At 41.5% G+C, this 12,287-nt stretch overlaps 1 protein-coding gene across 1 annotated transcript in view; it reads right to left on the reverse strand.

Moving 5' to 3' along the window:
• The window catches only part of LOC120026847 (collagen alpha-1(XXII) chain-like), a 66,596-nt gene extending 55,740 nt beyond the window's left edge, over positions 1–10,856 (reverse strand). The window contains exons 1-3 of the mRNA XM_038971556.1: positions 10,763–10,856; positions 9,930–10,496; positions 2,063–2,143 (exon numbers count right to left, since the gene is read on the reverse strand). Of these exons, the coding sequence (XP_038827484.1) occupies positions 2,063–2,143; positions 9,930–10,496; positions 10,763–10,856 (742 nt within the window). The remainder of the gene's footprint in view (positions 1–2,062; positions 2,144–9,929; positions 10,497–10,762) is intronic.
• Positions 10,857–12,287: the final 1,431 nt, after the last annotated feature.

Genomic DNA, 12,287 nt, shown 5'->3' on the forward strand with positions numbered 1-12,287 from the left:
GTGGGCCTGATATCTAGCGAGGCCAGAATAAGGGTGTGGCTCCACTTAGTTTAAGCTCCAACAGAAAAGCCACAAATACAGTGGTGCGTGTGTGTGTGTGTGTGTGTGTGTGTGTGTGTGTGTGTGTGTGTGTGTGTGTGTGTGTGTGTGTGTGTGTGTGTGTGTGTGTGTGTGTGTGTGTGTGTGTGTGTGTGTGTGTGTGTGTGTGTGTGTGTGTGTGTGTGTGTGTGTGTGTGTGTGTGTGTGTGTGTGTGTGTGTGTGTGTGTGTGTGTGGATTAACCCATATCTGTCAATCAATCAAACCCACACTGAGATCTGCCTCAACAATTCAGCTAAATGTAATATACTGTATATGAAATAAAACATACTTGCCATTTAAGAGACACTTTTATCCAAAGGGACTTTATAAAAACACATTTATTGTAGTTGTGAATGTGAAGCATCTTCAAACAACTTTGGCTGCATAGTTCTAGTGATTTATCCAGATTTCTTCCTCTTTATATTGCAGTTTATAGTAAAGGCCCAGCCACATAATTAGAACTGGTGTGTCTACTAGAGGATGTGATGTATCCAGTCTAGTCAGTGGGAACCCCCGGAGGAACTGTCATTTCAAACACCAGAAACAAACTGCAGCTCTGCCAGAAGGCCTCAGCTTCTCAGACAGGTTTACAACCCAGGTTGTTAAACCTCTGTTCTTCCCCAGATAGGGTTTTCCTGAACTTGGCTGAAAAGCTGTTTCAGTGTGTAGCTCCACATGACTGAGTTAGGACTCGGCCCCCGAATGCCCTAGAGTGCTCCCCCAGGGGTCTTATCCGCTAAGGGCTTGTGGGTGTGCAGGCTTTTGTCCCAGCCATGCAGTAACACCTCATTTAGCTAATCAGTCTTATTTGAAAACTGTTATTTTTGGCTAGATGAAATTGGCCTCCTCTGCCTTTTGCACTACATGGTGGTATCAAAACCTTGACTTTTGAGTGAAAAGATTTAGGTTGTGGCAGTAAATCACTCAGGAGAAGTAAAGGAAAAATAATTAAGCAGTAAAACTCTGAAGTATGTTATTGCAATTATTCACACTGATTTGTCACGCTAGGTTACGAAGCAAATTATCATTTTGAACAGCCTGTAAATCTAACATTTCTCACTGCTTGATGTTCTCTAAGATCAGATATCTCAGTGCCATTACTCCAATACTTGTATTCTGATCTGCTTTCATGATATTTTACGCGTTTCACACTAGATTTGACAGTTTCCTCTCCCCAGGTAAAGAGGCTGTAGCAGGAGTCAGACATCCCTCCTGGTCCGTGTCTGTTTTTCCGCTTAGCATGATGAATGTGAGTGGGAGGCATACAGTAGACAGGAACTCTGATCCCTTAAGACTGTAAGACAACATCCTACCTATCTGGTTAAGCAATACTGCTCCACATTTCTCAGAAACTATTTTTTATATAAATACTGGTAAATACCCACTGAAAATAGAGACCACATGAACAACTTGTTAAGAACCTGCTAAGGTGCCTTAATATAACCAGTAAATACAGAACTAGACCATAATAATTCATTTTAAGTTGTCATAGATAGTAATATAGTCTGTGTTCATTTAGCAAAACGTCCCACCTTCTCTTGTAGTTGGATGGAAAGTCTGTGGTTCAACACAAGGGAAGTAGGCTGCTTCATGTACAAGCTCTGATACTTTTTGTAACATTATAACAACAGGAAACTAGTCCCAGCAAATGGATAAATGAATAGGTATGTTTTGGCTAGGTTCAAATACTTCTTCTTTCGTGTTCTCTAAGGAAGATCTGAAGTGATGGAGGAGAGGGCAGAGAAAGTAATTTAGCAATTCATTTACCATCTGGTCTTAGTACAAATGTTCATGAAAAACAGGTATTTGTGTAGTGGGCCTATTTTCAGATGTTGTTATTCACCATGGTTGCATAGATCCAATGATACTTGCAGTCAGATGAAAGATACATGGCACTTTAGCTATTAACCATTCTGTTAGATGAATGTGAAACATTCAGAAAAGTTGATCAGTGAAAAGGGGAGAAAAAAAGCAGTTTTTACCTGGAACTTCCTCCAATCCATAGCTGGTACTGTTGGGCTTGAAGCGGTCTGGTTGGACCTTCATATTGGGGCACAGCACGTCTGAGGAGAGAGCAGAAGAGCAGAATTAGATTGGAGTAACAGAGAATCTTATTTTGATCAGTTTGATCAAGAAAAAAATACATCTTTTACAGAATGCAAACCTATCCTAGAAACCTAGCTACATCGTTTTCATTCAATAGAATCATTAGTTTTAACTAGATGATTGGAGTTATGAAGGGCGTGTCCCATTGAAACGGGATATTTCATTGAAACTATCGGTAGATACTCCAGTAGGAGTACAGTGCCTTGCAAAAGTATTCACCCCCCTTGGCGTTTTTCCTATTTTGTTGCATTACAACCTGTAATTTAAACAGATTTTTATTTGGATTTCATGTAATGGACATACACAAAATAGTCTAAATTGGTGAAGTGAAATTTTAAAAAGTATTTGTTTAAAAGAAAATCTAATGAATAAATAATGGAAAAGTGGTACATGTATATCTATTCACCCCCTCTGCTATGATGCCCCTAAATAAGATCTGGTGCAACCAATTACCTTCAGAAGTCACATATTTAGTCAAATAAAGTCCACCTGTGTGCAATCTAAGTGTGACATGATCTGTCACATGATCTCAGTATATATACACCTGTTCTGAATGGCCCCAGAGTCTGCAACACCACTAAGCAAGGGGCAGCACCAAGCAAGCGGCACCATGAAGACCAAGGAGCTCTCCAAACAGGTCAGGGACAAAGTTGTGGAGAAGTACAGATGAGGGATGGGTTATAAAAAAATATCAGAAACTTTGAACACCCCATGGAGCACCATTAAATCCATTATAAAAAAAATTAAAGAATATGGCACCACAACAAACCTCCCAAGAGAGGGCCGCCCACCAAAACTCACAGACCAGGCAAGGAGGGCATTAATCAGAGAGGCAACAAAGAGACCAAAGATAACCTTGAAGGAGCTTCAAAGCTCCACAGCGGAGATTGGAGTATCTGTCCATAGGACCACTTTAAGATGTACACTCCACAGAGCTGGGCTTTACGGAAGAGTGGCCAGAAAAAAGCCATTGTTTGAAGAAAAAAATAAGCATAAAGGTATGTGGGAGACTCCCCAAACATATGGAAGAAGGTACTCTGGTCAGATGAGACTAAAATGTAGCTTTTTGGCCATCAAGGAAAACGCTATGTCTGGCGCAAACCCAACACCTCTCATCACCCCAAGAATACCATCCCCATAGTGAAGCATGATGGTGGCTGCATCATGCTGTGGGGATGTTTTTCATTGGCAGGGACTGGGAAACTGGTCAGAATTGAAGGAATGATGGATGGCGCTAAATACAGGGAAATTCTTGAGGGAAACCTGTTTCAGTCTTCCAGAGATTTGAGACTGGGACGGAGGTTCGCCTTCGAGCAGGACAATGACCCTAAGCATAGTGCTAAAGCAACACTCGAGTGGCTTAAGGGGAAACATTTAAATGTCTTGGAATGGCCTAGTCAAAGCCCAGACCTCAATCCAATTGAGAATCTGTGGTATGACTTAAATATTGCTGTACACCAGCAGAACCCATCCAACTTGAAGGAGCTGGAGCAGTTTTGTCTTGAAAAATGGGCAAAAATCCCAGTGGCTAGATGTGCCAAGCTTGTAGAGACATACCCCAAGAGACTTGCAGCTGTAATTGCTGCAAAAGGTGGCTCTACAAAGTATTCACTTTGGGAGGAGGGGGGTTGAATAGTTATGCACGTTCAAGTTTTCAGTTTTTTCTTGTTTGTTTCACAATAAAACATATTTTGTATCTTCAAAGTGGTAGGCATGTTGTGTAAATCAAATGATAAAAAAATCTATTTTAATTCCAGGTTGTAAGGCAACAAAATAGGAAAAATGCCAAGGGGGTGAATACTTTCGCAAGCCACTGGAGCGATGCATGCACCATTCCCAGCGGTGACAGTTTTAGACTCACACACACATACATACCTCACAGGCCTGGGATGGCCAAGTGATGCCAGTGGTGACAGATAGGAAAGGCAACAGCCCCACTCAGGGTTAGTTTACATTGGCAGAGATGTCTTTTTTATTTGTAGGAGGGAAGATCCCATCCTGACTTGTCTCTGTGTTGTTGCTGAGGTAACAGGTATCAATGCTGCTGACACAATGGGATGGGGTCCTTTGTATGATGTTCAAACTGGGATGGAAGCTAGTGGCTCAGTTGGAGACAGTGGAGGCTGGTGGGAGGGGCTATAGGAGGACCGGCTCATTGTAATGTCTTGAACGGAATACATGTAACCATATCAAACATATGAACCCATATGTTTGACTCCATTCCATATATTCCATTCCAGCCATTACAATGAGCCCAGCCTCCTATAGCCCTTCCCACCAGCCTCCTCTGGTTGGAGAAGGGGTATACTGTAAATGTACTGTACATTTCTTTGCCCATCTCACTCTACTTTCCTGGAATGCTGCATGGTTTGTTGTAGGGTGTTCATGTGCAAAAACAGGCATATTAGAGACACCAATTCTCATTCCATTGATCTCTATTAGTAAAATCTCTGAAATAGTTGTCAGCTATGATGACTGAAAGGAGAGCAGACACACTGACACTAAAAGGTGCTGAATGTGAAATTATTCAAAATTCCTCAACTTGTGTAAATATAGTCCACATAGTTGTGTTAAGGCCAGAGGAATTTAGTTTTAACTCACATTATTGCCTTTGAACTGTGATGCTATGATAAATTGGCATGAGAGGAATTAACGGCACTTAACCAAATGTATTATTAATCTCAAGTGTGTGTGTGTATGTGTGTGTATGTGTGCATGCGTGTGTGTGGTGCATGTGAACTTGTGTGTGTGTAAAGCAGGCAGAAACCCAAACCGCGGAGCAGATTGTGTCTCTGATGATCGTGCACTATCAGACCCTGTAATTTTCTTTAATTGCGGATATAAAAAGGACTTTGTTGAGTTAAGGAGGCTTTAACTTTACTATGGACGGGATGGCTCCGTCTCTTGACATGCCCTGTTCTTTCTAACTGCAGAGTCAAGTGTATAATGTCCTGCGAAAATTCAGGTAGACAGTTTATCCCTGGTAGACTGTTACAGTGTGTCACAGTGTTCGTGCCTGGCTGCCATAATAAGTTGTTTACTGTGGCAGGAAAGGAAATAAGCAACCAATCACTTCTACATTTGATGTGGTGTCTATCTCTGTGATGTGGTGTCTATCTCTGTGATGTGGTGTCTATCTCTGTGATGTGGTGTCTATCTCTGTGATGTGGTGTCTATCTCTGTGATGTGGTGTCTATCTCTGTGATGTGGTGTCTATCTCTGTGATGTGGTGTCTATCTCTGTGATGTGGTGTCTATCTCTGTGATGTGTTTTATGTTGTTTGATTGTTTGTTTGTGTATCCTTACTTGTTCAGTTTACTTGTGATTTTATTGTTTTTACTTTTTACTTTTAAACTTTTATTTTAAAGGAAAATTCCACCCCAAAACTATCTTTTGGTATTTGTTTCATTAGTCCATTGCTGATATAGTCCCAAAATGTTTTAGATGTCAGCAATCAAGTTTTCAAGATATATATATATAGAGAGAGAATAATAAAGAAACCCTGGAATGAGTAGGTGTGTCCAAACTTTTGACTGGTACTGTATATACACACCTACTCATTCAAGGGTTTTTCTTTATTTTTACTATTTTCTCACGGGTACTATATATATATATATATGGTACTATATATATATATATATATATATATATATATATATATATATATATATATAATACAGAAATATAGACATTATGATGCATTTTGCATCATAAGATGCTATATTGTGAAAGTTGCATGTCTTGAAAACTTGATTGCTGACATGCAAAACATTTTGGGACTATATTAACAACTGACTAACGAAACAAATACAAAAATATAGTTTTGGTGTTGAGATTTCCTTTATTTAAGCATTTCCAAACATGTAAACCAAATAGGCTTTGCTGGTGGTTATAGGATGTCTTTAATTCAGTTTTTAAAGAGATGGTTGGAGTAATACTACATACCTATTGTGGCCAACAATTACAATGCTAGCTTTGAAAGGACAGCCGTGCGTCACTGTGTTTTAAGATTCAGCCATAACTGAAGGTCTGAGACTCTGCTCACTGCAGAACTAGCCACTCCCTCTCCTTGTGGCCCAACAGCTATAATTAAGGGCAGAGCCCTTAACTTTTTTGGGCCCAGTGGTATCTCATAGGCCTCATACACCAGCAGTAATATACCATGCAAAAGCAGCATGTCCTAATCAAGTAGAGCTGAATCTGCATTGTGGGGTTCACCATACTGTATATCTGTTGCTGAGGGACAAGAGAGAGCCATGAGAAAACAAGTGTTGAAAACAAATTGTCTCACCATTTAAAAAGAAGATGGAGAACAAGCTATGAAGGGAAAATACTGACGTTTTGGTGCAGGTACAGCCGAATAGCACGTAAATATTATTACGATACTAACCAGGTTTCCAACCAACCTTTTTATGAGAGTGAAGTACAGTACATGTTGGATACATTTTTTTAAGACAGGCCTGATGGAAACAGAAAATTGGTCGGTAAACTTTCCAAATGTTGACAAAATAAAATAGGCTAGACAAGGTAGGCTAGATATTTTTATGTTGATGATCAAATTAATTATTACAAAAATGGCTGTGGAAGCATCTTTATTCGCAAATATTGATATAATAACTATCATATCGAAGTAAACTTAGTCACACGATGATGTTGTGTGTGGTCCTCCCACTACGACTCCGGAAAGCATGCAGTTTATTAGACTACAGATGAAATAAGTTATGATGTACTTCACAGGGTGGTGAAAGTGCAAGGTGATGAGATTCATGCTCCTTTTCAATAAATATCCAGGGTCTTATTCTGGTGACATGATGATCGAGGCTTGGCTGCCATTTAGAACAATTGAAAAAGATTTAGCTCTTTTTGTCCATAATAATCTCATCATGTAGGCTATACCCACACTGTATCTGTGAGCTGTTGGCTACAGTGCACGTGCCAAGGCCAGAGAGAGCACATTCCCTATGTAACGCAACATTCACAACATAGAGTTAGAAATGCGATTGAAACCCATTTAACTTGTTTTTTGTATTTGGTAGATGGGAATTTAACTGCAAAAGTTATTTTTATGTGCGCTACGTCATCACGCACAGCCTTTTATCTGCAACATGTCAATTGCATGGAAACACATTTCTGAGGGGGAAATGCGCATATAGTTTTCATGCAGATTTTAGAACGTTCGTATGAAAATCTATCGGCAATTGGATGGAAACCTAGCTATTGTCCACCATAATGTTGAGATATATTGTCAAAAATAATATCCCAATATGTAACTGTATCGATTTTCTTTTGCGCCATCACTAATTAACTCTGGGAAAGAGATATCTGCGGAAGAATGGAAATGCCATGTCATGGATTGCGAGGTCATGCAAGGTCAAGTGTGTCCATGCTCTTGTATCAACAGGAAACATAGTGGATCAGGTGATGGGACTTATTTAGCCTGTTGTTTATTATTAAGTTGAACTAAAAACATCTGTATATGATATAGAAACATTTGGTTTAATTAAATAAATAAAATGCTAACTCCTACAGGCCTTTGGTTTCCAGACTAGGTAGTCTAAAGTGTTATTGCACTTTGCTCAAATCTAAAAGCATAATAGCCCTAATTTGTCGAGTGGACTTCTATGGTTCCCAAAAATAGAATCCAAAACATTCAACTGAAAACAGGCTCTAACTAAGGAGTGTACCTAATTCAGTCAACTGTATTACCTCATAAGTACAATTATGGCTGTTGAATAGTCTTTGATTTGGCAAACACGCCTTTCTCGTTCACTGAGGTTTAGTTGAGTTAAAGTTAAAAGGTTTCTGTGTTTATATATATATTCTCCCAGCACTGTGTTTAACGGTGGTGGTAATGTTAGATGAAAAGGTGAAAACATACAACGTGGAATTCATAAACTGCTCTTTAGGACCTACTTGAAACTTTAGAACTGTAATTTTCAGGGCAAAAATAACTTGGGCCGCTCTGTGCGGTGAACACTTATATTCTTAGATACACTAACATGGAGATCCTAGAGATTACAGAAGGAACAATTTTGGGTGGCGAATTAACTAGTTGTCCAAGGTAAAGAGGTTCTGTGTAGTGACCCCCTGAGTACCCTTATCCCCATATCGTAATAGATCCTATGTCCGAAAGCATGTGCCATTACGACTAGAGAGGAATGTATAGACTGACTCCAAGGTGGGTATATTAACATTGGAATCTGCGGTCTCAGAGGGAAGGGTCAGGGTTAAGAGCTTCCAGAGGAATCTCCTAGCATCCTGCCAAACTCAACTGGTTAAAGTATCACTACACAAGGACGCCTGTCTGACTTAAATAAAGAATAGAGGCTCTGATTACAGTGTGATTCTGAGTTAACACTAAACACAGCTCTGAGTATTGTACTATCCTGTTGTGCTTTTTAGCAGTAAATGAGATTATGTGTGCATCCAAAATGGCACCCAATTCCCTACATAGTGCACTACTTTTGACCAATGGGGTGGCATTTCAGAGACAGGCTATGTTGAAATGATGGTCCAACACTTGTCTCGCGACGAGGCCCAAATCGCCAGGTACAGTCATGTGACCGTGTCATTTCATCTTCCTTATTTACTGTCAGGGTTTCAGGCAGGTTAGTGCTATTCGGCATCCATGGGACGTCCCTACCCTAAACCCTAACCAGAGTTTCTAAACCATACTGTGCTGTCTTAGCCCTAACCTTAACCTTAACCTATATCCTTACCCTAACCATAACCCTTCCCTAACCCTTTTTCAATGTCAACTTTAATAGGGTGACGTCAGAGTTGAGAGGTCCCAACGATTCCGTTGAGACGCTACAGTTCCAGGCACACGCTGCTTTCGTGTTCAGATCATTTTAGTGGGGAACGCAAAGTCTGGAGTGTGAAGCATCCAACCAATCATATTCCACCTCCTGTCCTGAACATACAATACATAGTCACTACTCCACTTTCCTCACCAGCCCAGAGCCATCCCAGACCACACACCTCACTGTTTTAGCATTTTAATACAGCACAGTATATACGTGTTGTTATTTTTAATTGCATTTGTAACATTTGTACTGAACGTTTCCCTGTCGGAGGATGTGTAGTAGTGTAGCTGGGTCCTGGAGAAGACATTGAGGTTAGAGTAATTCAGGCTATCCAGCGTTCCACACCTCTTAACCAAGTCACTGGGGCAAGTGGCCACAAAAATGTATCGGTCTCAAAAACTGTAATTTATGAGTCGATCTCTGCTTAACGCTCACGCCTCACATATATCATGTCACACCCAGGCAAAGACAAGGAAGTACAGGAAGGACCGTCTTAGTTGAGGGAAAAGGCCTAGTCGAGAGGGAAGCCAATTGAAATGGCTCATGTACTGTAATTGAATTAAGGTGTGTGGTGGAGTTTTGGGTTAGAGTCTTGGTTAGAGGTGTAAAAGGGTTAGTTTTGGAGTGTAAGTTCAGAGTGATATAGATTTAGATATCTTTAAAGTTCAAAGTCACAGATTGTATAGTAAGAAGGTGGAGGCTTTTGATTGATAGAAATAACTGCATTTTCAACTGAATTTAAGACCCAATTCGGATATCCTGATTGTGTATGTAATGTAGACATCTTGTTGGAATCTGTTTTCTCAAAACGGACAAACTAAAGAGTAAAGGCAGTCACAGAAAAATCCTGCACCTGATAATCTACTCTCACAGAGCCTCCTTCTCAGCCTGTGATTGGTTACTTACTCTCACAGAGCCTATGGGATTGGTTACTTACTTTCACAGAGCCGTCTCCTCAGCCGCCCTCTGATCTTGTCGATGGCGTTAAAGTCTGTCACATGGAACACGTGAGCGTTCTTAGGTTCCGCAGCGATCTCTTCGAGCTCCACCTTCAGAGCCTCCCCGATGCCCACTGCGAACATCCTCACCCCGGCCTTCGCCGCCGCTTTGGAAGGCTCCAACACATAATCCTGGCTCCTCCCGTCCGTCAGGAGAATAGCCACCTTCTGGATGCCCCTGGCGGCAGGCCTGGCCCCGGCCCGCTCTGTGAAGATGTTGGTGGTGGTGTAGCTGATGGCGTCCCCGGTCATGGTGTTCCCTCCCAGGTAGCGGATGTTCCTGGCGGCCCTCTTCACCTCGTCCATGGTGCTGTACCGTCCCAGGTTGAACTCTGTGGTGGGCCGGTCGCTGTAGCGTACCACGGCCACACGCGTCTTGTCTGGGCCCACGTCGAACGACTCCACCAGGTTGGAGACCCACTGGCGGATCTTCTCAAAGTTCTCCTTCCCCACACTGGATGACGTGTCCAGGATGAACACCAGGTCATAGTGCACGTTCTTACAGCCTGAGAGGAAGTGAATGGCAGTATGTTAGAAGTCAGACCTGAGGAATTCCCAGTACTGTACATAAAGATAGTAAGAACCAGGCTTTGGTTCAAATAGTATTTCATTTCTTTCTAACTACTGAAGATGGAGCAAGCCACACTAGTGCCAGGTGGGCAGGGTTTCTACTTTCAGGACTACTCCACTGCTTCCAGACAAGCTCAGTGTGGCTCAAAGTATATGAAAAAAAACTACTTTTGAACCAGCTATTAATAGCTGATGTCCTTACCTGCCCTGCTCTGAGCATCAACCCTCAGGCCTGAGAGCGTCAGGACCAGTATGACCAGGACCAGGGAAGCCCTGCATCCCAGTCGCAGCTCCATATCAGCCTCTGGTCTTTTGAGCTTAGGTTGTGATCACCATCAAAGTCTCCAACCTGTAGACATCAACAGGTCACCATTACAAACTACCAAGAAGCAGACAGGTGTGAGAGACTACTGGGCGTTTCTAGGGCCTTAGCCTCAATATTATCCTTGAGTATTGGAATGCAATATCATGTTAAATGTCTTCTAATTCCGATAAACAGCTTTTCTTTGGGGAATATTGATTTCACAAAAAGCTACGAATCCGTATGCAACTCTCATTTACTCATCGAGGTAGTAGTCAACGGATCTAAATGTACGCATCTCTTCTGGAAGTAGATTGAGGAACGTGTCAGTTGACGCTTTTAGAGAAGGCCAATCGAATCCTAGAGTGACTAGAGTGACTGGGAGTGAAAGGCCCTTGAGTTTTGAATTGGACAGAAATCAGTGGCAGTGCTCTAGTATTATCATGATGCTGTTGGAACACAAACACCAACTCCTCTAGAACTTCCTGTGTCACCATGGAGAGGTTACAAGGTGGTGTCTCTCATCTGTCATCAACCTCCTCTATATCTTTAAGTCATCCTTACGGGAAGAGTGTCTGTCTGATTTAGCAGCAGTGAACTAAGATCAGAGCCAAATACAGTATAATAAGTCCGTGGGCCCAATGCTACACTGTCATCAGAGGGCTAGACTAGTGGTGTGTGAGGAAAGCTCTGTGTGGCTTTGGTGTATGGAAGTCTGGTGATGTGGCAATGGCTTACCGTTCTCCTTGAACCTTCATAATGCTTTATTGCTGCTTTATCCTTTAACACTAAGTGTTATATAGATCTTGCATAGCAATGACAGGATAATCAAATCCAGGAATACAGCTATGTGAATGTTTTAGTGAAATGGAGGGAAACAGTGGAACCCATTTTAAAAAATGTGTTTGTGAACGTGAATGGGATTCCTACTAAGAACTAGGAACATGACCAAGTTAAGTTCTGTTCTCATACGATGTATCCTCTCCTGTCTTGTGTTCTACAGTTACATCACAGGGGAGTGCCCACAGCCACTTAACAATTGTGTGATGTCCTACACTTTGCTTGATTGTCCATTATCCTCCAGCAGCATGGTCAACATGTGAACACCCTGTGCAATCACCATGATGCTGGGTTAAACCTGTAGTCTGGTTAGTTTGGCAGCAGCTTACTTTATCTGATATACCACAGAGCTATTTATGCCCTGGAGCTTTCTTAGGTTTTACTGACACTATTAATGAGCTCAATACCTACTTAGTGAAATGGCTGCAATTGCTGTAATTAGTGTGTATTTAAAGCTGACAAAAATGAAAATATGTCTCAAGCGCCCACTCAATGCATATAGCCTACTGGAAAAGTTTTCAGACTTGTAAAAACTATCCACCCATCCACCCGCAATACATATGATAGGCCTACATCTTGAATAACT

This window comes from Salvelinus namaycush, chromosome 32 (assembly GCF_016432855.1).
Source record: "Salvelinus namaycush isolate Seneca chromosome 32, SaNama_1.0, whole genome shotgun sequence".
In the NCBI taxonomy this organism is placed as follows: domain Eukaryota; kingdom Metazoa; phylum Chordata; class Actinopteri; order Salmoniformes; family Salmonidae; genus Salvelinus; species Salvelinus namaycush.